At 39.4% G+C, this 24376-nt stretch overlaps 1 protein-coding gene across 4 annotated transcripts in view; it reads left to right on the top strand.

The window, feature by feature from the left end:
* The window catches only part of SPAG9 (sperm associated antigen 9), a 65888-nt gene that overhangs the window by 15496 nt on the left and 26016 nt on the right, over window positions 1-24376 (top strand). For 3 of the 4 annotated variants that reach the window (XM_080394086.1, XM_080394087.1, XM_080394088.1), the window contains 6 exons: window positions 2913-2983; window positions 11710-11804; window positions 16651-16804; window positions 21211-21421; window positions 21960-22059; window positions 23219-23340. In XM_080394086.1, coding sequence (XP_080250212.1) covers window positions 2913-2983; window positions 11710-11804; window positions 16651-16804; window positions 21211-21421; window positions 21960-22059; window positions 23219-23340 — 753 coding nt within the window. Of the gene's footprint in view, window positions 1-2912; window positions 2984-11709; window positions 11805-12300; window positions 12662-16650; window positions 16805-21210; window positions 21422-21959; window positions 22060-23218; window positions 23341-24376 lie in introns of those variants that run through there. The other variant, XM_080394089.1, reaches the window with a different exon arrangement.

Here is a 24376-nt window from a genome sequence, read left to right as displayed (position 1 = left end):
GTATCATCCTGCTGGTATTGGAAAAGCCTGTTTTGAGGACTGTTAACATGGTGTCTGTTGAGGGTGTATCAGCTTAAGTGTACATCTGCTTATGACCTGAAACTTCCGGCTGTAGGACTGTCATGTGTTACACAGCTGGAAGTGATTTCTAGAAGAAAATGCTGAATGTCAATTACATTGCCTTCCAGGGCTTTCATTTTTTTTTTAAACTAATGTATGTAACAAAAATAGTTACCAGATTTAACGGAGATACGCTCCTTGACTAAGCAGTACCCATATCTACATTTGTCTTCTATGACTTGATTTAGGGAACTACTTAAAATTGGGCCATAAAAGGAGAAAATGGTGTGCTTCGTTATGGAATGTCAATTGTTAAATCCTAATGGTGGGAAACGCTTTGGTGGATCTCATGAAGGTTATGGACAGCTGCAAAGAAGGGTGTTTCTAACACCTAATGTGGCATTAATCTTGATTCAATGCACCGTGGCAAGCACCTCTCCCAGAATCCACCAGATAAAATTAATGTCTAGGAGCCAGCACTGGCTGCGGTGTCTAGACACAAGCATACCGAACGATGTTGGGGCACATCGCCGTGGTTTCTTTGCAAGTTCCTGGTGATGCCACATGGACCCAGCGTGAAGCAGCAGCGTTTTGCAGGGCAACAGTGTGGCCACGGAGCTGTGGCAGGGCTGCCCACCTCTTGCCAGGTGCTTGGGCACTCTTGTTAGGAGAGGCAGATGGTTTCACCGAATATGAAGCCAATTAGTCATGCACTTAGCACTTCCTGATTTCCAGGCTATTTGTCTGTCCTAAAGCAGGTTTAGTACAGCAGAAAGGTTACCAGGCGCTTGGACTGCAGCAAAGGGAGGGATGCTGAGAAGTGCGGTGCAAAGCCCGGAGCTGCTGGATTCACACGTGAGCTGCCCAGCCACTGCGGGATGCAGGGTGCGCAGCTAAAGCTGGGGAGCTCTGCCTTGGACCTGCTGACTGGTCACTGCTGGGATGTCTCTGATGGTCAGCTGTTGTAAAATGTAATTACTTCTGACTGGAATGACTGTCAGTCTAAGTGGATAAGATTTTGTTTGTCATGTCAAGCTTTGTAACTAAAAATTCTGATGCTTGTTTCTGTAGGCATGTATAACAAGCTTCCATATTGCCTCCCTTTAAAGAGAGTAGATTTAGGTTAGACATTGGGAAGAAATCCTTCCCTGTGAGGGTGCTGAGGCGCTGGCACGGGCTGCCTGGAGCAGCTGTGGGTGCCCCATCCCTGGCAGGGCTCAAGGCCAGGCTGGATGGGGCTGGGGGCACCCTGGGCTGGTGGGAGGGGGCCCTGCCCGTGGTGGGGGGTGCAACTGGGTGATCTTTAAGGTTCCTTCCAGCCCAAACCATTCTATGATTTAAATGTATGGGAAGGCTTAAAACATCTGTTAGCTAAAATCAGAAACCTAAAATATTCCATTAGTTAGATATTTGTCCTGCATTGCATCTCAAAAATACATTATTTTTCTTGTGCTGTAAACGCTTGTACATTGCTTGCTGCTCTTTGACCCAAAGAGGTTTTGTTCAGTTCGGTACCAGTGCAGAAATGAAAGTGTTCGATCTTGTGTTGGTATAAATAAGATTTGATGTAGTACCTTTGGTCAGATACTTGCAGGTGGAATGGAAAAGGTTGTGTCAAGGAACTTAATGTTCTAATAAGAACAAGATTAGATTAGGAGCTAAGAATATTTACACAGATTGGAGTGAGTAGACGATTACGTATTTTGGTTCCAGCATTTGACTCTGGCAAAGATATGTATTTTTGATTGAGACATACTTACAATAAAATACTATGCCAAAATACAGATATATGGAGCAAAAAGAAATGGTATATTGATAATTAATTTTCTGAAGGCCTGGTTAGCAATATGAAAATGTGCAAAGGGCAGAGAAGATGCTGGCATTTGTTTTGGATAATGTGTTTGGCAATGAGTCTCTGGAGATGGGGAACTACAAATTTGAAATTTCATAGGGGTATTTAAACAGGGCAAGTGGAATAAGAGCTCAGTTACAGAACTTGAAACACATGCTTTATATCACATAAATATTGTCCTCAAAAATAACTAGAAAAAAAAATTTGCATCTAAGCAGCAAAAAATACTTTGTTGGAATGGGGAAAAAATAAGTTGTGTGAAGAAAGTTCTAAATTGTTTTAGTTGTTCGTGCAAATTAATTGCACAGGTATAATGTGGTTTGTTCCAGATCTTCTCCTCTTAATACAAACTCACTGTCTGAAGTTCTACTAAATCTGTGCCCTGTATTTTAATTTCTTGGAATACCGACAGAAATATTCAAATATTTTCTTTCCCTGAATCTCAGTGGAATATGAGTGAATGCCAGCAGAATTTTTAATTTTTGTACCACAATATATGACTCGAAGCTGTTTTAAAGAATACCTTGTTTATGTTTGCTCTAGTTAAAACACCTCTGGAAATGGTGTGGTTATGTTCTAGGAAACCAGTGCAGAGCCTTAACTGGAAGTCATAGCTCTCACCCAAGATTCAGTCTAGCAATGTGACGTGGCTTCTGACTCTTCCCATGGTTTCTGTGTGCACATGTGGAACAATCTGGATTGGTGTGGGTAGTAAGGGCTCCTTGAACGTAACGCACTCCTCCCCTCATTGGACTAGCAATCGGCATACTAGCAGTATTTGGGCTGTTTAAGAGGACTGCAAATTGTAAGATTATGCTGCTGGTGGTTTACTTGGGAAGCTCAAGTGGTAAGAGTTTAAAAACACAAGAACCGACTTGCTATTCACTACCGAGAATACTCTCATCTCTGATCTGGTTGCCTGGTCCTAGGGAAGTCAGTCTCATTTACTAGAGCACTGAATTTAATTTTAATTCTTTTTTTAAAATTTTTCTTCTTCCAGTTAGCAGACTTGAGGAGAGGGAGGCAGAACTCAAGAAAGAATACAATGCACTTCATTCAAGACATACAGAGGTAGGTCGTTATGCCAAGACGAATTCAGAGTATCTGTAAAAATGTAGATCTATGGAAAACTTTGTGTTCTGAAAAGCAGTTGGGAAAATTACTGGATACTTTGGGTTATTCACTGATGCTCGGATGTTTGTATTGCTAATGTTATAACCAGACTTCATTTAGCTATGTGATTTTTCTCATTCACATCTGTATTTCTCCATGTAAGTTTGATGACATGTTTGTCAGTTTTATAGGTTTGTCAGTTATTCAGAGTTGGGTTTTTTGTGTTTTTTTTTTTTTTTAAAAAACAAATCAGGAATTTGCTTTTTCATATTTCAAAGGCAATTCTTCAAAGCCTGCTAACAAACTTCAAAGAAATAGAAATGAAATTGCAATCTCAGTACTCTTTCCAGCAGTTTTCTGTGTTGGTTTTACTTGTACTGTTGAAGGAACAAATACCTTCAAAAACTGGCTGCCTACTGAGATACATGATTAAAGGAAGTCCCTGCCATACTTATTGATAGCTGTTCAAAACAGTATTTTCCAATGAAGATGGGACAAGTTTGACTTTGTTAAATTAAATAAATAAGAGCTGTACTTTTGAAGTTGGTTCTAAAGCATAAAGGGACTTGCAACACTTTGGTTTTTAGGAGCAGGCTCTATTTCCCATGCAGGGATGCTTACTGCCTAACTAGTATACTTTAGTGAGGAAATGACTGGGTTCTCTGAGTAATTGTGATTCATCTGAAGTCCCAGTATTGAGCACAGTTTCCTTACTCTGATAGCTTTACCTTTGTTTGAAAGGTCAGATAGCTTGTTTTAGATGACCATTAACAAAGTGGGAAATGCAATACTGAGTCTTCCTAGCTCAAAAAACCACCTGTGGGGAAAGGGAAAGCAAATACAGATGTTGGATTTGGTTACCTTTAATACTTCCTTAGCAATCATAAGATGAGTATGTTGTACTGACAACAGCTGAAAGTGGCTTGGACCCACAACCAACACGTAGTTCTTGCATGCTGTGTGACAAGACTTCTTCAGCTCTTCAATAAAAAGTACTCATGTATTTACTTAAGATGATGTTTGTTACTGAACAGTTGCCTTAGAGTGTTGTGTCTGTTGGAAAATCAAAATTTAAGATGAGAATTGATAAAGCTTAATGCTGCCCACTTAAGTTTTACATCCTTTTGAACTGGACATACTTCAGAGTACTGTGTGCTTGCAAAGTTTTGGTTTATTTTAGTTAGAACCTATGGGTATCACCACAATAGAAATGGCACAGGTTCTTACTGAATCCTGTTTTGCAGAGTTCAAGATAACTAAATGTATTGGGCACCATTAATTCCATGAAATGCTAATGAAATGTTCTGAATATCTTTTTACGTAGGTTTTGCTCCAAAATGGACAACAGCCTCTGCTGGTTTGATTCCAATTTATTAAATGCTTTTACATCTTAAACTCACTCTTTGGTGTAGGGAGAGGTGTTTTCTTGGGCTTTATTACTACTGAGGTGACTATGTCCTTTCTTCATAAAGAATTAAGTTGTAATGCAATATGGTATACTCATACCTCTGTGCTCCTAAAATCAGGTCTCATGTCTTCTGTACTCCTTCCTTCCAGCATGTTTACCACTTTCTTTGTTTCTCTAGTCTCAACACTTTTTTTGTTTTCATTTTTAATGTTTCACCTCTCTCCCTGTGTTCAGCTGTTTCTGACCACCCAAAATACTTAAGGAAATCAGAATGATGAAGAAAAATCCATATTACGTAGCTTCTAAAACCAAACACCTTTAAGTTAGGATATTTCTGCTTTTGTCTACATACGGTTTGGTCTCTGTCTTTAGGTTACAGATGTGCGTAGATGTTACTAGAGGTACACGCAATTCTCAGGCCACCAGCGTGCAGCCGCTAAAATACAACAGGGTATTAAAGATAAGGCATGGAGAGTTGGTGGGTAATGGGTTTGTGGGCTGCAAAAGCTTAGGTCTGGGCTGGGAACTAAGGGCAAAGAATAGCTACCAGCAGTATGGTTGGTTGTAGAAGGTTGGGAGCCTTTTTGACAACTGTGTGACTAACCTCAGGAAGCTAACTTAGATATTCCTTATCTTCATCTGTAAAGACATTTTTGAGCACAATTAGAGAGACCCGTTGTGAATCCTGCAAAGTACAAAGTCCCTGATGTACCTCGCTTAGTCAAAGACTGTCTCAGGAGGTCAGCATTTTAATGCTGGTGTCTGGTGTGTGTTTAAGACTCGGGGATTGAAATCCCTGGGGACTGGAAGGGACTGTCCGATAACGGTGCCCTTCTTCCCCACCCCCGTTGGGATGTCCTGCTTCCCTTTGTCCCATCAAATTCTAGTGCTTTAGGTCTGTGTAGTAACGACATTTTTTTTCTTTTAATGCAATATTTTGGCAAATGTCCAACCTACTTCAAGTATTTAGTTATCAAGTTTATTGGCTTAAATATTTCTCTTACAATACTTGTTTCAGAAACCTTTCTGACTTTGAAGTTTGTCTAGGAAGGAACACTTCCTTCTGAATCAACTTCACCATTGTCTTTGCAAGTGATCTGTCTTTGGTACCTACTGAAATGGCAATTGTTTTTCTTTCAGTTGATCAAATAATGAACAGCATGTTAGAAAGGTGGTTTCTTTTTAAGCTGTAAGGTGTTGGCAGTGATTACTTTGACAGGTGTTGTGTTTAAGATGTGACTTGACTGCATTTTCTGCAATCTGTATTTCTAGTCTTTTTTTTTCTTTTCTGCCTGTCTTCAGAATTTGCTTCCCTCCACCCCCCACCCCCCCCGCCCCTTCGTCTTTAATTCACAGATTAGTATTTTGGACTTGGGTGTCTTTTTCTTGCAGCTCTTGACTTCACTGTCCTCTTTCAGCCCTCCGTGCCTGTGGCTACCTCTTTGCAGGAGATGGTTGCCCCGGAAGCTTGCTGACTCAGCAGCTCACAGCAATTTCACCTAAAGGGTTTCAGGCAAAACGGAGCAAGACCTACTCTAAACTGCTTAAAGCCATGGGAAGTTACACCAGTGATGTGAACCAGAGAACTGAATCCCACACCCGCAGTGAGCATTGTGATGAGTGTGGGGAGTGTTCCTTGGAGCTCAGCCTGCCACCGACAGGGCTCTGCATTGCAGCTCTGGGGCACCAGCGTGCCGTAGCAACAAGGTGTCTGCAGCTGCGGAAACAGCGGGGCTGGGTGCAGCTCTGGGAAGAGTATTTAGCCTTCCTCACCCTTCTGTTAAATCAGCCTCTCTCTTTCTGGCTGCTCTCTGTAGAGTGGGAGATGGGCTAATGGGTGTGAGTGGACTATGCCCCCTTAAGCTTCCTCTCCTGGTAAGTCTGTGCTTGAGCTAACTGGTTTGATTTTCAGTGGATTAGGGTGTGATAACCGGAGCAGTTGAGTTGGCAGACTGGGAGGTGGAGTGCAGCTGAGCGTTTGTTGCAGGTAGTGAAGAGGGTAAACTGTTCAGTCAGAACAGAATGTATGAGTGCAGCCTGAATGTGTTCTTACATCCATGTTGTGGTCCCCTGCGTAGTTAACATCCTCTGGTCCCTTGTCTTCCCTGCTTGCAGTGTATTTTGATCTTGTGCTGATCTTCCTCCCTTGTAATGCTTGTAACAGATGAGCAATAAAGCGTATGCTGGAGTTCCTGAATTTGGACTTCTGGAATCTAACTATGCAAAGTCTCGTTTTCATCTTTCTCTGGCTGTAAAGGACCAGATGCAGGAAGTAATTACACAGCCACAAGGCTGGATTCAATGGTCTAATCAAAAAGTCTTCAGACCTTTGCTCTATAGACTTAGAAAGGAGTTTTGCTACTCAGCTGTAGCTTTTACTGTTCTGTTTAATAGAAAATTCCCTGTATAAAGGCAGTTCTGTCTTCTATACATACCTGTTGGTGCTTTTTTTGCCTTTGCTGCAAAGAGATGATGCACTGCTGCTAGTGACTCTTTCAGAGCAAACCCCCTGAGCAGGAAGTAAAGGGTCTTTCTTGAGTTTTCTGCATAGTTAATGGGGTGCACTTCATAACTATGGCACTGGCTTTAGAAAGGCTCTGCTGAAGGCTGTTCTACTTTTACTCAGTTGGGAAACTGAGACAAAGCAGAACTTTAGCATCTGCTTGAGAGTTGCCTAACACCTGTGGCACTACTCTAAACAGATTTCCAAAATAAAACTTTTTTTTTCTTTTTAAGGAAGCGATTCTCTTTATCCTTTGGTAAACACAAGGCTAAGATGGTTCAATATCTCTTTCCCTGACACACAGAACATAGGCTTAGTTTAATGAAGCATAATTGGGCCATGGAAGTTTCTCAGTGTTCTGCACTGATACAATGTGACAGAACAGTGAGCCTGTCGCTGGCATTGGGAATGTACTTTGTCAGGTTCATTTGGATAAATATATCCCCTGCAAAAGTCCCTGTATAGGGAAACGGCAAGAGAAGGCCAAATGGAAGTTGTCTAGTTACAACTGTGGGTAACCATGGGTACCAGGCACAGTGTCTTGAGATCAGACTTTAGGTATGTGTTCAAGCAAATAGTATTTCTAAAGCTTTATGCTAAGCATTAACAACTTGGTGTAAAGGCCTGGATTGAACATCTTTACGTACTATTGTATCTGCCAGCAACATCATCTTGTATGTGGTTAAAGATGCGTCAAGCTCACCAGTGGGAATGGTGTTTTTACTTGGATGACAAGGTCACCGCAAATAATTAAAGGTAAAAGGTAGTTACATGGAAGTATGTTTAGGACTTCTGTACTGAATCAAGGAGATTCTAGAGATGTCCGTTACCTTAATAAATGGAGATTATGTGGGACACAGAAAGTTCTATATATACACAGTTGGTGGCACATTCCCAAAGGGAGGAGCTGCTTGTGCCAAACCTGATTGGATCCGCAGGCTGAACAGCGAGGGCTGTAGCCCTGAGGCTGGTCTGACAGCAAAAGAATTACTAAAACCTGTCCTGGGGGAGTTAAAGCATTGACACAAAAAGGAAGGACTGAGAGAGAAAGGAAGGTATAAAGGAGATGCTTTCAACCTGGTTAAGGAAAACGTGCAGGTAACAATAACCGCAACATGGTATACACGCTTTTGTTTGTGACAAAGAAAATACCAGGCTTGTGTGCGTTGGGAGTGGTCGTATTTGTAAGGGTAGGAATAGAAACTGGTGACAGGATGTTAGTTGTCTTTCACTGAATGCTGAAGTTTAAGACACAAAAAAACCTGTAACACTTTCTGCAGTTGTAGAACTTGTCATGTGCCATACGAGGAAACAGATCTGAGTATTTTTTCAAGACGGAAAGACGTTGCATAATTGTCATGTGCATTCGGAGGGAATGACTTCCATGTTCATGCTGGAGTGTCCTCAAAAGTTCATTGTAGTCAGTTTGCACGTGTTGTGACCTAAAATGAGCTAACACGTGAACTGTGGAATGCTGTTAACTAAATAAGGTAATTCTTCCACGTTCTGAGTTTATCTTTAATCCCCTCGGCTAATGGTGATTGAGCAATGTATTTAATTGCAGCAGTGCTGAAGTGGTCAGTGTTTATGATGTCTTCCTTGAACAGTTGGTCGTAATGAAAATACTTGTGAAATTCAGGGGCAGCAAGGTGAGCTGTCAGTAGTGAAAGGTTAAAGATGATTAAATATTGACTGCAACTTTTATTGAAGAGCAGGGTAGTAGATATAGTCCTTTGTCATCTGCCCTTCAGCATAACTTTGGTAAGAATTGTGCTGAATAGAGAGCAATTAAATCAATGTAAGTCTATTTTTAAATTGTCAGTAATATTGAAACTATTTCTTTGGATAGCTGAGAAATCTCAAAACATAGAAAAACTTCTGATCAGATTTTGAGCACTGAGAATTCTAGTGCATTAATTTGTTAGGCTTTTTGTTTTGGGTGGTTTTTTTTTATCAGGATGGCACTTCAAGTATATGCTGAGGCTTAGAGTAATTTAGATTGAAAAGACCTCTGGAGGTCATCTGGTTCAGATCCCAGTGGTTTTGGAGGGAGTCTTCAAAATTTGTGTTGTAGATGAGCAGTTACAGTGAACTAACCTCCCAATAAGCTACAGTATTTATTAGTTCAGCCTTTTGATTAACTAATTTCTAGAAGCTGAGAATCCATGCCCTGTGTCTCATGACTGTACAGCCCCAGCCGTGTGGTCGCCCTGTCAATGGGTAGGGAGGGGAGGGGAGGAAATCTGTTCCTTGTGGACGATGTTTCAGTATTGTCAACTTGTGTCCTGGAGACCCTGGATCAAGACAGTGTGTGGACTTTACACGGGGGCACTGTTCTTCTGATTTTTGGGACACCACAGGCATGTATAGCCTGGATCTGGAGAGAAATTGCCAAGCTGCACTACACATGTATTTGTTTTTTCATCTTATTTTTGTGTTCCTATAGCTTATGCACTTTATGCTGAACTACGTGACCTACAGATTTTCATCATTTTACTGTCAGCATCATTTTCATCTGCGAACAATACTAAACTTCATAGTCCTTTAAATTGACCTTCCCTCTAGCCTCTGTATGTGGGCAATAAATACGATGAGACATTTCAGCAAACAAAAGAATACACTGAGAGGGGGGAAGAAAGTAGGTTAAACCACGTACTTTGCAAAACATGGAAGTTGTGCAGGTTTTACTGACCTATTCTTCCCCCCCCCCCCATGTGTTAGTTGTTCCTGGAAAGGTACTAGTTACTCAGCTTCTGTTCACTAGCTTAAAAAGCACCCCAGATGTTCTGTTTAAAATTTTACTTCAAGAAACCAATTGGTGTACTGCAAACCGAAGTGTTTGCGGGTAGGTCAGATTCATTAATATCTTCCCTCCCATGATGAGGGAATACATGGACAGGATTACAGGTGGTTTAATGTGTATTTCAAAGTTATGAATTATTTTTTTCCTGGAATTTCTAAATTAATGTGAATTATAATAAACTCGTGTAAAACTATGCACAGGAATCATTGGACCACCTAATTTTGGTTGCTTGGTGAAAAAAGAAAAACCAAGAATTGTGGATAGTTGAAGGTGGAGCTTTCACATGTTTTGATTGCTCCTGTGTACGAGTAGGCATTAAAAAAATTCAGAAAGCAAACAGGATGGTCCTAGTAAAATGCTGCTTTTATGTCATTTTGTTGGAGGATAAATTTTTTTTAAGCTTTTGACAGCAGTTAAAGTATATTATATAACGTTTCTCTAAAAATAGTGAGATTTTTTTTTCTGGTCTGAATTACATTGAGTACAGGTGAATGGTGTGACGACCAGGATCTGTACGTAACGAGTATTTACCATGTAAGCTACTGATTTATAGAATATCCATCAATCAGGGTATCTTAAGCCGATTGACTCTACCAGAAAATTCTTGGACTGAGGATATATATATTCAGATATAGCTAATGCTGGCAAGCAGTGTTTGTGGAAAAGCTGCTGTTAATTGAAGTTAATAATATGTGAAGGTCAAGCTTTACTGGCCTTGGACACATCAACGCTGACTGGAAAGTAACACAGAGATGTAGGTTTCCAGGTCCAGCTGAATTCAGTCCTAATGTATATATTATACATATATAAAATAAAAGGTTATGTATTATGGGTTGTACCAGTGCCTGTTAATAACACTATTCTATGAGATTGTGTATACCCTTTCCAGAATAGCAGAAGAAATTACAGTTTTACAGAATAGGTTTGGGTTTTTTTTCTCTAGAGGAAGCCTTTGAGATATGACCTGAATATGTCTCAGGAAAAAAGTACACTACGTTCTTCTGCAGTACACCTATGATTTCTTTCTTTCTTTCTTTCTTTTTTGGTGGTGTTGTGAGTGCCCTATTCATCTGTGAAACGTGAGTGCAGGAGTGCTAAAAATATCAAGCGTCACATAGGCTTCTCTTCAGGCTTTCCCAGTTTTCATTTCAAAGACGTATACATCCAAATTCACCTTTTGGAGTGATGCAGCGATACCTGTTACATCTCGCCATGCGTGTCTTGGATCGGTTACATGCTGGGTAGCATTATCCTTTGGCCGATTAGAATCAGGGTTTATTAAATAAGTCATGACTGCAGGAGTCTGCATGTTGGCCTCTGGCTCTCTCTTAAAAGGGAGTAAGGAAGCAAAGCTGCTCTTGAGTGCTAAAACCCCACAGGCGCTCCGTCCTTTTTATGAGATGTCAGTCTAGATAATTTAATACCAAACTTCACTTCTAGAAAAGACAGAACAGTTACATTTTTTTGAATGTTAGAAAAGGTGCTGACTTCATATCTCTGCCTCTGGAAATAATCTGATTCTTGGTTTGTGGATTCATTACGTTTTAATATTTGAGGTGCATATTCTCTCACCTTCACAGTACTTGGCAATTAGGCTATAGTGAAATGTATTGTGTCATAATAAACCTTAATATCTGCTGGGCATAGAGGTCTTCGCCTCCAAAATTAATTTGAACCTGGTACTTCTGTTCAAAACTCTTCACATGCACTTTGTGTGCCCTTGGGATGTTTTCCTGTGCATGAAAGTTTTCCAGTTTTTTTATTTATTACAGGCATCTCTTCTGGTTTGTGGTTTTACACACTGTATAATTTTGCTTCTTTCTTTATCTGTTTCTTTAATGTTTCTGAATGCTTTTACTATTTTTAGCACTGCAGGGGAAGATTATATTATATTGGCCAAGAATTACACAGTTGTAGTAAAAGTAAACGTTACTAAATATTTCTTGCTGTTTCTCTGTCCTTTTAAACAGATGATTCACAATTATATGGAGCACTTGGAAAGAACCAAACTTCATCAGCTAACAGGGGGTGATCAGCTAGAATCCACAACACACAGTAGAATTAGGTAAGCTATTTATTACGCTCTCACCCTGAAATGAAAGAAAAAAAATCCATTCATTTGTGTTTGCAAGACTTTGTTCTTTAATCCTACAACAACGGTTTGGCTGATTCGGAAAGATTTGTTGTATGATTGGAATGCGGTAAGAGAATAGTGTAGAAATCAGTAGAAAGAGGCTTTTGCTGCTGTACTGGTAAACGTTGAGATATACTTTGTACGTTAGCATTAAACAATTTTGGCTTTTTTGAGTGTTTGCATTCGGGTAGGCAGGGAAAAATGTCAGAGCTGTCCCAAAATAATTGATACCTTGCTGTGGCTTTGTGTACGGGTTGATGAAGGGCTTGATGAAGGGGTGCATCGTGGTACCCATTTGTTCTGAGGGCTTGGTGTGAATATATTATGCAGATTTTGAAGCTCTCTAGCCTATGAACTTGGTGTGGAAGGAGGGGAGAATAACTCCCGGGCTGGCTGTGTCTCTGCGTTGCTGCATAGATGCTGCGAGGAGCCCGGCGGCTCTGGGCGCGAGGGGGAGGAGAGCGGTGATGTCATTGCTCTGGAGCTGCTGCAGAAGAGTGGAAAGCTGCTGCTGATGGCATTGTTTTTGTGGCAGCGGCTGAATGACAGACTTTGCCTACAAAGATACACCCTCAGCCCCTGTGTAGCCTTCTTGGTTCCGGCGTTTCACCATGCCAGCGCAGCGCCATGAATCCTGGATGCATGCTGCTATTTGTGTTTGGCTTCGTTGGCGGGGCGGTGGTCATTAACTCGGCTATCTTGGTATCTCTCTCTGTTTTGCTGCTCGTGCACTTTTCTATTTCTACTGGTGTGCCAGCTCTGACGCAGAACCTACCAAGGATACTCAGGTACTCTGACCTACTGAACCTTGGCTTCATGTGCTTTTTCTTTCTCTCTGCTTTCCGTTTTCCTTTCAAACAGAAAGAGCAACAATAAATTAAAAGATGCAAATTATTCATACATTTCAGATTCTTTCGTAAACATAGTATTTATGGACTGGGGTATGGCAATATAGTTTTTTAACATGCTCAAATTTAATTGACTTATTTAAGCAAGTACAAGGTCAGTTTATGTATATCTATTTTTAATTTATTTTTTAAGAAAGCTGTTAATATTGGTTTGTTGTAACCTGCAAAAAACGCTGTGATGGTAATGTCATGGGTAAAGCCCACCATTCAGTGTATTGTCAGGTACTTTGCTGGTTTTTGTGTAGCCATAAATGTATGCAGCCTGAGGCCTTGTACTATTAAATCTTACTTTTTTTGAATCCGAAGTGTCATGTAAGACCAGTTCATTGATAATCTCAAAACCACAGTGATTAGTTGATCACATTATTAAAAAAAAAATAAAATCTGATGATTGCTTGGTGGGGAAAAAGTCTTTCATTATTTAAGCATTAGAACTCTTAAAGCCTATTCACTATTGTTCGGCCGAATGTTATCCTCTCCTCTTTTTCTATACTTGTGTGGCAGGTTGCCAGCTCTGTCTGACCCTGTCCCGTCCCACGTCCGTCCCCCCCCCAAGTTACGTTCTGTTTGTCCTGGCTGCTTCGAGCGGTGGCAGAGATGCGTTAGAATATTGTGAGCAAGAGTAATCTTGACATGGTTTAGTACTCTACTTAAAAATGGGAAACAGCTGGAAGTTTTAAAATGTATCTATGACCTGCAAACTTGACATACTTTAACTGTGGTTTGTAAATTTTAATAGTAAACAATATTTAGAAGGGCCAAATGCTGGAAAACAGTGTCTTCTGAAAGAGCTGTGTGACTTTTTCTCCTTAAAACAGTGCATGTAGACTTTGCATGGTAGTACACATTTAACTGGGGTCTGAGCACAGGATTGTTCCAAAGGTTTAAAGCCAATCAATAGATAAATACCAGTTATTAATAGCTGATAATAAATGTGTATGAATATTTAAATAAAAAGGAATAAAATAAATCTAAACTAACTCTTTATAGAATGACCTGATTAGTAAGGCTGTGCTTATTTAAAAGTGGGGAGAAACCCCCAAAACAAATAACAACCAACACAACAAAAGAAGCAAAATATTCAATGTTATGTTCACTAACTTCTATTATATTTTTTTATATATTTAAGTAGTCAGACGGTTTAACAAACAGTGTTTTTGTAATGTGCTTTTGCTCCACTGGAGAATATTTGATGGACTTGGGGGTTTTTGGGAAGCTGTGTTTTTTCCCGCCCATAGTAATTAGCTTTAGGAACTACAGGAATTGGAACTCACTTCTGTAGTCTTTTATTCATTTAAAAAAGATAAAAATACAAGATGAAGGATGTAATTGTAGAAGAATTGTTCTATTTTTTTAACACTAGTCGGATTTTAGAACAGAGCATCTGGTTGTTTATCCTAAAGGTTCCTGTAAATGCTTCAATACATCACTTCAGAGTATTAGTTTAGGCTTTTAAAACACGTGCTTGCCTTCTGCTCACTGCTGTATTTTCAGATATTTCTTGGACATTGGGGGAGTAGAAAGGTTCTTTGCTTTCCGGTCAACAACCAGTGAAACATGTTGAAATTGCTTCAATCTAATCAGATAATTTCTTTTAATGCAAACATGCACATAATAACCCTCACTTCGGAAATAAGCTCCCTTTTCAAACTTACACCGTGTATCTTGCAATGCGCTTGAACTGCTGCTTTAGCACAACAAAATACATGTATTATAAATTTTATTTCAAACTATTCCACGAATGTCAGTTGTGACCTTTTTTTTTGGTACGCGTTTTGTTAAATTATCTTTTTCTGAAGACTTCAAAGAAGATAAGCTTTGTGGCGTATCCTGCAAGTAAGCAAATCTGCCTGCCCTGAACCATGGCTGCAGGAGGCGGTTTCCAAAGCGAAGGGCCCTATACAATGCATGCTTTATCGCTGCCTTTCTTTTCCACTGAAGGGCAGCCTTTTTTCCCTTTTTTTTTTTTTTTTTTTTTTTTTGTTGTTGCTGGACTTCTTAACCAATGAAATGGTTTCAGTCTGTCTTTTGACATAAGCTTAGATTATGCGGTGTGTCTTTTGTTCCACACACACACGAGAGTTGTGGGAAATCTAAAGAAAAGCAGAACCTGGTACAATAGCGGGAATTGCTAGGATCAAATTCTGTGTAGTTCTGCGACTATATTTCGTGAAGACATTTCAGCTCAGTTTGCAAATCCTGGAACAGTATCGTATGCTTTTTATTTTGTAATGCTGATTAATTTTGCTTTACTGGTTTTGCTGCCTACTTTGCTCTGCTGAACTACTTCTGAATTAACGACCTAACTAGGAATAATATTTATGAAAGGCCAAGGTACATGCAATATGAGAATTAGTTGCAAAGATTTTTGTGACAAGGAGCATCTTTGTATACCTGTAGTGGAAAGGTTCATGCCCATTAAAATTGTGTGCTTTTTGAACATTGTTTTTTTTTCTAGTGTTGTAAAATTTACCAGAAGGAGTTTACTGCTTAATTGCTGAATGCAATCCCTTCTTGATTACCTTTTCTTAAAAAAAAACAACAAAACCAAAAGAAAAATTATAAATGTGCTTAGCTTTTCCTTTTGCTTTTCAATACTCCTGTCATGGTTTTGTGTATAATTTATATGCAGATACTAATTCTGCACAGAATTTTGCCTAGGTTATGTTTTAATTTGTGAAAAGCCTTACAAAAGAAAGTATATGTGGTTGCAGTTTGAGGTTTTTATAATGCTAACATGCAAGATATCTCAGATCTTAATATTTTGTCTGGACTATCTCTGCAGGGGTAATTAAAGGCAGTGCTTTCTTTCAAGCATAATTTTCTGTCTTCACTTGTGTACACTTTTACCTTCTGTCTTCAGTATACTTAAAGCTGTGCTAGTTGATTACAGTTCTTCTTTTCTGTATTTCATTGTTCTGACTGGACAAATACTTTGCTTTATCGCAATACTATGCCTGTTGATATTTTTCCTTTCCAGGGCTGGCTGTAGCATCCTATGAATTGTATTCTACACAATGTTTTTTGTCTCTTGCTAGCATGACAAATGAATCTTTTTGTTCACTGATCACAGTACTGATGGCAAGATGGACTTGGGGATGTTCTTTGGAGGGTCAATATACAAAGCTTTGCGATTTCCAAAGGCTGTTTGCCATAGGGAAGTGATAAAGGTAGCAGAGATGGTGAAGAGTTGGGATGAAGTAATTTGCGTTACTGGCACAAGCTGTTGTGTGGCTTTATGTTGAAGTAGCGTGCTTTTAACCAAGATCAGTTCAACACTCAATTTCTGACTGTCAGGTGGTTTTAACATTGTTAATTCCTTGACCCATTTTTTCAGTTTTACAAATCTGTGTAATTCCTGTGGTCTTCAGAAAAAATCCATACCTTTTGAGAAGAGTTGGGCTTTAAGCTGATTATTTACAACTTTCGCAAATGCTTCTGTTAATGGTTTAGCTGTTGTAGAAATTAGATGGTTACTGTCTTGCAAAAAAAAAAAAAGTGCAAAATGGTATTTTTAAGAGTGGCTGCTGAAAACTGTAATTTAGTCTGAAATAAGGAAACTTTCATCTTACACTCCTGTTTGTGTTCCATTTCTGTAATACTTTTGTTTACTATAGATTAGCTACAGAGCGATCAATAACTGCTGTCTAAAGCCACAGAATAGACTATTTGCAAACAAATTATGTGGAATGAGGAATTATTAGGCATTGTAATACAAACTGTGTGTGCTACTTTGTATACTTAGAGTGCGCAGTGTATGAATGTTTGAACCTGTAATTTTCCCACTTCCTTGCTGATTTCAGAGGCATACTGGAAAATAAATTGTGCGCTATCTGAAATGGCTGATGAAACCTGTCTCTCTCAAACAGAAAGGAGCGTCCGATATCATTGGGCATCTTCCCGTTACCTCCAGGAGATGCACTGCTTACGCCAGAAACTCAGAGAGAAGCAGGGGAGACGCCTGGGTCGGAGCACTGGAAGTTCCACGAGCTAAGCCAGCCACGGTCCCACACAAGCCTGAAGGTGAGCACTCAGCTTGGCTGCCTTGGGTATTAGGAGAAGCTCCTGTAAATGGATTATAGTTTCTTGATGGGAAGGAAAGTTGAAGGGGAGGAGGGAAAACCCTAAGCCAAGTATGTTGCTTACTCAAATCAGCTTTGGTGGAACTTCCTGGAAGAAATAGAGTTTGGGTTGCGTGTTCCAAATGAGCAGTAATACAGGCTAGTTCTCCTCTTACTCCCAGGAGTGGTGGTTTTTTGTTTCTGACCAAAGACCCTTTCCAAAGGTCAGTGGCTTGTCCTTTACACGCTAGATATGTAACTAGATATTGTAAATAGGTCTGCTGGTTTAATATTGTTTTAGAAGGAAAACTTTGATTACTGCGCCCGCAGTACTCCTACCGCAGCCTCTGTCTACTCTCAGGTGTATAGTGTAGGTATACTGCAGAGCTGAGAATGACCTAACGTTCCTAAATTAGCCTGTGATAATGATTTCCCTTACATGTAGCTTGGCTGTAATTCCTGCAATTGTTCTGTCTTCCAACAGTGAGAGGGTGGCATAGAGCAAACTGCAGAAATGGAAAAATGGGGGAGTGGTGGTGGAGTGTGATGAATCTGGCAGTCAGGACTAGCGTGCAGTAACAACACAGCGGGAGGAAGGATCTGCAGGGTGAAGAACTCCAGCATGTGTAAAGCCTCCCTATATATTTATGTTGATGAGGGTTTTTTTGGAAGGCTGGGGATGTACTGTTATTCCTGCAAAGGCATACAGCCGAGGAGGATTTCCTCTTAAGTGAACTTAATACCTAGCAGGGAAATAATACTAAAACTGATAAGAGTTAAAAAAGCTAGGCAGAAAAAATTGGACCCCAGACTTTTTTTTTTTTTCTCCCCCAGAGGTCATATAGAGACAATGGGAAGTGTAAGTAATGGTTAACTACAAACCATATCAAAGTGACAACAGGAGTTTGGATCAAAAAATTAGTCACTTTAAACTCTTGGCTAGGACCATTTTTTGAACTTAAATTTGTCCCGTTCCCTTGCCAATTAACATCAATAAATTGACAGACTTTAGGAGAGGTCACTGAAATACATCTTAGTTATGACTAAGAGTAGGTGGAGATGAGTTACAAAGAGCAGCCTGATCATTATATTGGTTACTATATATTGTCAAAACAGGCTTCTTGGTATAGTTCTTCTAAAAACAATGGACTGCTGAGAAAGAATTCACAAAACAGCACAGACTGTAATTTTTCAAACCTAGTTAGTCGGTTCTTTAGGTCCAAAGCTGCATCTTTGCTTTTTAGCTGTGAATGTAAAGTGCTTCTGAAGTGAACCTGTTGAATAATGTGATATATTGAAGTCATAACCAAAACTTTTTCTCTTAATACTTTTAATTTCTGCTAATACTTCTAACTTAAAGTACAAGGCACAAGCAAGCTTCTGCTGCTTTCGGGCATCTATTTTCCATTCATGCATGAACATTTCATTAATGGTCAGTGTTTTCTCTAAAAGTGTAATAAAAAGTAGGTGTCAGGCAGAAATCCAGGCAAAAAGAGTGAGTATTCTTTCTGTAGCTTGTACAGAAGTGAGTGACATTGCTGGAGATCATTGTAAGACGACATACAGTCATGTACCAGTCATTCTCTCCTTTATTTCTGCAAAGTATTGCTGATGAGCTATACTACTTCAGATTTAATTATCTAATTTTAAAACTAATTTTTTTTTTCAGGAAAAAGTATTTTGGAAACATTGCCAAAAAAAGTGAGATTTGCTAAGTCAACACAGGACTGACTTTCAAAGGCTTAGGCGTTGAGATATTTTGATTCATTCATTGTTGCTTAATGGAATTGCATTTCATTTTCATTAGTTCTAGAACAAACATTCATGATAGTTTAATCAGTTTTGTTTCCAAGAGTTAGCTAAAAAAATACAGTAGATAATAAAAGTCAGAACTGTAAAATAGATGAGGTGATTTGAAATTCCTGTAAGGAAAGGACCATTCTCTCGCTCTTTTCTTTTGCACTATCAAGCTGGTTTTCTTGAGCTTGGTGTGTGAAAGTCAGTGATCAGTCTGTGCTGCATCAGTTAGTGGATGCTTTTGGAATACAAAGATGTAGAAACGTTTGAACAGAGCCAACAGCTCTGAGGTTTTATGCCTTGTTTGTGTGAACTCTGGATTCCCTTGGTAAGGGGTACCGTTTCCTCCCTTCTGTATCTGCTTGCTGAAGTATAAATCATTATCCAATAGCTGAACTTCACCAGTTCAAAAGGCAATTGGGTAAATTGTGTAGCTTTTCATTTCTTCCCCCCCCCCCCCCCCCCTTTTTTTTTTTTAAATGGCCACCATGTATCATGTAATACATTTGGATGTCGGTTTTGTTGCTTTGTATAACTTTGGGTACGTGTACATGTTCTGTTCCTTCAGTGGCATCTGTTAGTTGACTGGATATTCTAACAAAATTATTGAGAAATAAAGTAATAATCGGTTATTTCGGAATTGACTAAAAAAGGATGGAAACTGGAGGTAATTGATAGGCAGGTCTTGAAAGTGCAGAACTTTGTTTCCAGAGCTTGAAAATTCCATGTGGGGATATCATTATGGGATACAAGCTTTACGTTTATGCTGATATATATAAATGTGTGTTTTACTTCCTGCCCCCCAAATTAAAATCTTAGCTTTCCAGGATGTTCCAAAAGTAAAAATCTAGAAATTACAATTCTTAGTAATCTTACACTGAATACAAATGAAAGAATGCATGCAGCTCTCTTTGGTGGTGGGTTTTTTTTAAAAAATAACCTTAAAATTCAGTTTCACTTCCTTCTCAAAAAGGGATGCTAGCGGTACGATGAATTCATGCTTTAAAATCTACACCGCTTTGTTCTTGACAAGTTTAGGTTTCCTGATCTAACAGATAGGTCTCTTTAAACATCTCAGACTTAAAAACCTTAAAGATATTTTTATCAAAACTTACCATCCTGCCTTCATTTTGCATATACCAGCCTCAGTGTTTCATCTTGAGTTTTCCCAAGGAGATTCCTCTAGTGCTATGTGCTTGGTCTAAGAAGACCAATTTGTTTTCATATCTGCAGTGAGCTCTTGTTCCCTGTTACATGCTGTTTAAGTCAGAGTTAAGACATCTGGATGCTGATATGGCTCTGGTCATGAATGAGAGGTAAAATGTGAATGAAAGGAGACAAGGTCCAGAAAAGGGCTATTAGTATTATCAGGTAGTAGCTTCTAGTTCTATCAAACACAGCCTAGCCTGCCCTCAGACACGGTGCTTGATGCAGCCCTGTCTGAGTAATGCTCATCATCCCAAATCTAGCAGCTGGATTAATAATCTGTGGTTCTTGATACTGTGTCGCTGTAATGCGAGTAGCCAGGGTTGGTGGGGATGGGCACTGGGGCAGGGAGGATGCTGCAGGTCCAGCACCTGCAAATCTGTCCCGTGGGGAAGAACAAGCAGTGGTGGGGGCTTACCTTTGGGAAATAGAGGGGTTGAGCCAGGTGGGGAGTGCAGACAGTAGATAAAAAGGCCTCAAATTGTGCCTTTTTGTGATATTAGGAAATACCTAATTTATCTAATATCTAATGTGCCTAATAGTGGATATTAGGAAAAATTTCTTCACCAAAAGGGTTGTGAACTGTTGGAACAGGCTGCCTGCCCAGTGATGTGGTTGAATCGCCATCCTTGGAGGTATTTAAGATGTGTACATGTGGCACTTAAGGACATGGTTTAGTCGTATTTTAAACTGTTGCCAGGAATCCACTTCTAAGAAGGAGCTATTTACTGCTGTTGCGTAGTTGATCTGAAATCTAACCAGACAAGTAGTCCCTGCACTTCAGTGTCTCATTCGCGATGTCATCCATCCAGGGCTTGCAGTTCAGACTGGAAAGCACATAAAACAGTTTGAGTGAAGTGATTGCAAATACTATACTTCTTTGTCAGTTAAATCCATGTTCTGCATCAGTGGTTCAACGTCTACTTTTCAAGAGGATGTTTTAAGACCTCATGCACATTTTGAGCAATTAATTTTATAACAGCTTTGGGAAGATTCAGCAGTTCATTGTGCAGCTAGAAGGGTTATTGGTAGAGTAATGCTGCTTGTTGTCTGGAAGACTTAATAAAAAAGCACCCTAAAGTTGTGATGATAATTATCAACTGAGATCAAACATTAGTATTAAAAATAAGGGCATGTTTTATGTAGCTATAACTTCCTTAAAAGAATTGAAACAGCCATAGTCTGAAGATGAATTTGGCCGTACTGGCTTGAAGTATTCCTTGCATTCCTGTTCCTTTGTATTTGCATATTCTTCAGTAAAATACAGTAATGTTGGTGCTTATTCTTCAGTTTATATGCCTAACTCTTCTAATAATACTTCATCTTATGTTCATTTTTTTTTTAATGGTAATTGCTCCATTTTAGGATGAGCTCTCTGATGTTAGCCAGGCAGGCTCAAAATCTACTACTCCAGCATCCACAGCTGCTTCAGATGTACCTGTACTGCCTGCTGAAACTCCTCAAAAGGAAGATGCTGAAGGGCTTGCAAAGGACACAGATATGCCGAATGAGAAGCTGGACGTAAGCAAGAATATTGAAGTACAGGTAGCTCAAGAGACAAGAAACGTGTCCACTGGTGAGCTGCTTCAACTTTTTAGTGCGTGGTTACTATACACCTCATATTTAATCAGTTATCTTAATTGTTGTACCACAAATGAGGAATGTTTTTTTTTACTCAGTGTTTTTAGGAGTACAGAACGTTGGTAAAAGATACAAGTCTGTTTATTGGTGGCTTGTGTCCTTATTGTTCTAGAATCAGAATTACTTATGACGTTTCCTTGTAAACAGCAGAAGTGGCACTGATCTAGACACAAGAAGTCATGGGAAGATAAGACATCTGCTTGGTTTTATTATGGAAGTAGTGGAAAATAATTACTGTTGGATGGCTTAAATTCATGGTTTAAAACTAGAAATTCCGGTGTCTGCACTAGAGGATCAAAATGAATAGGTCTTCTCATTTAATTATCTACGTGTAGTTGTTAGTAATCAATCACCAAAGTTGTTGTTAATTGGTCACCAACTTAGTAGACTTCTGTTCAAAGACTTACCAAGGTAATACCGTATGTCACAGTGATTTGTTTTTTTTGTGGAGGTATACCATTGCTTTTTCCTAGGTGGAAATGAAAACGAAGAAAAATCTGAAGTTCAGGCAATCATTGAGTCAACTCCAGAGTTGGATATGGATAAAGACCTCAGTGGATATAAGGGTTCTAGGTGAGTTGTATTTTCTGAGTAGGAAAACCAATTTTAGAAGATACCAGACTTCAGTGTTGAACTCATGACTTGTTCAGAGATTTTACCAGACTGAGATCATGCATTATATGATGAGTCTTCTAATTCTGTGACCTTATTTTCCCAAATTCCTCAGGAGGTTTTAAGTGCAACAGCAGTTCTTCATTCCGTTGCTACACCTGGTGAATATTTAGGGTATTTCATATTACAGCAGACTTAAGAATGCTTAAATACTCTGTCCGTATTTCAACCAAAGGGTCTATACCAAAAGGGTTTTTTTCTCCCTGGATCAAGGTTTTGAGGTAGTAGCAGTTTCCTGGCTGGGCCTTTGTGTTTTCACCCATATCTTTAAAATCTGGATTTATGACTGACTTTGCAAATGTTCCAGCATTTATTTTTCCTGATTCTGGTGGTGGAATGACAGTGTTGGTGGAATGACAGTGTTGGCAGAATGCTCTTGCCTGAGCCTGCTTCCTTGCAGGCTTTCACTAGTGAAGGGTAACATTTCTTTGAAAAGTTCTAAAGCCCCATAAAAAATAATAAACAAGGGCTGTTTTGGTAGCAGCATGGTGGTGGTGTGCCTGATCTTTTAGGCAAGCTCTGAACAGTTCAGGATTTAGCCACAAGTCCTTCAAATCTGTTATGTATCTGTGTGTTTCGTTCTTGTGAGGAGATGGCAAAATTTACCTAGTACAGTGAGTGTTAATGGCATAAAATCTTTGTGACAAAGGAGCCCCTTTTCTGGCCGGAGGAATATTTTGATCTCTATTCAGTACTCTTGTGTTCTCGTTACCTTAAATTACTTGAAGTTTGTCTGAGCTGTCTGTTGTTTAGGCATTTGCACTGACTAAGTCCTGGCAGGGCTGAATTTCTGTATACCAAAACTTGATATGCTTTATTTTATTAAGATCTTGACCAGCTCAGTATCAGCAGCGACCTCAAGTTTGGGATTTTGATGCCAAAGTAGTATTTGAAAATAGAATCTAGGACTCTAAGCCAAATGAAGACTGCTGAGAATTTTACTTCTGTTTTTTTGGGGGGTAGCAAGTGAATTGCTGGTAAAAACACAGAGAAAACTTTTTTTGGTGTGGGATTTTTTTCTTTCTGCTTTTTTTATGGCTTGTTTTATTTCTTTGAATAGCACTCCCACCAAAGGCATAGAGAACAAAGCATTTGACCGTAATACAGAATCACTCTTTGAAGAGCTGTCATCTGCTGGTTCTGGCCTAATTGGAGATGTGGATGAAGGTGCAGATTTACTGGGTAAGAAAGGTTATTTAGACATGCTGTTTACAGGAATTTTTCTTGTTAGTGGAGTTCTTAATTATCCTTGCTGGGTTTACTCTTAGGGTTAATTTCCGTTAAAATCATTTGAGCGTCATCCTAAGGTGATCATTAGAATGCAAGAACCAGGAGAAAGTGTTGTTTGTTCTTTCAGTATAACGATATCAGCCTTAATCTTTTGGGGCACTTCTTACACTATTCTCTATTTCAGTTTTCCCTGGATGTTCTTTGACAGAAGGATTTTTATCTTCAGCAAGGATTTTTATCTTCAACTAGTTGTAGGAAGTTTAATTCAGATTGTGCCCAATCTGTAATGGCCTGGCTTTATCACTTGTCTCTATGGAATTTAACTTGTAAGACAGAACTGCAGCAGAATGCGATGGTGGTAAATTGAGAATCAGATTGTTAATTGAAAGAGGAACCCATGTTCTCTCTGAACAGCTCGCTGTTACTGGTGTGCTGACTGAACAAAATGTAGATTTCGGGTATATGAGCTGATCAGGAGAGAAAAAAAAAAAAGTCATTAAAAGAAGGCTCTTTCTATAAACAACATAAGATATTTTTGGCCATATCAAGGTTCAGGCCTCATTTTGAAATAATGAAATCTGGTACTATGGAATGTATAAAATGCACATTGCCACTCTTGTGTGTTTTAGAAATGGCTTGTATAAAGAAATCAGCAGTTTGCTTCTGTTGACTGATCCGGCAAAAAAATACAGATTGTTAGTAGTAGTATTTAGAACCATTGTGTGTACAGTCTGGATTTCTGGTTGTTCAGTGTTCCACCAGAAACTTACTTTCCATCAAGTAGGTGACATTTTTTCCAAGTATTACTTAAAAGGACTAATGGGCCTATCTCTGGTTTGACAGATGGTTTTTCTTGGTTGTCACTCTGCTGCTTTGAATCCTGAGCAGTGAGGACCACCACATCCTTGCTGGAACATACTTCAGCCAAAACTCCTGCCCTCTGTTGTCACAGAGACAACTAATGACACATTCTGCATGCAAAAATATA

Source organism: Falco punctatus (genome assembly GCF_963210335.1).
Source record: "Falco punctatus genome assembly, chromosome: 1".
NCBI classification, from domain to species: Eukaryota; Metazoa; Chordata; class Aves; order Falconiformes; family Falconidae; genus Falco; species Falco punctatus.
Note: the sequence above shows the minus strand (reverse complement) of the source record. Positions and strands in the feature narration are given on the sequence as shown.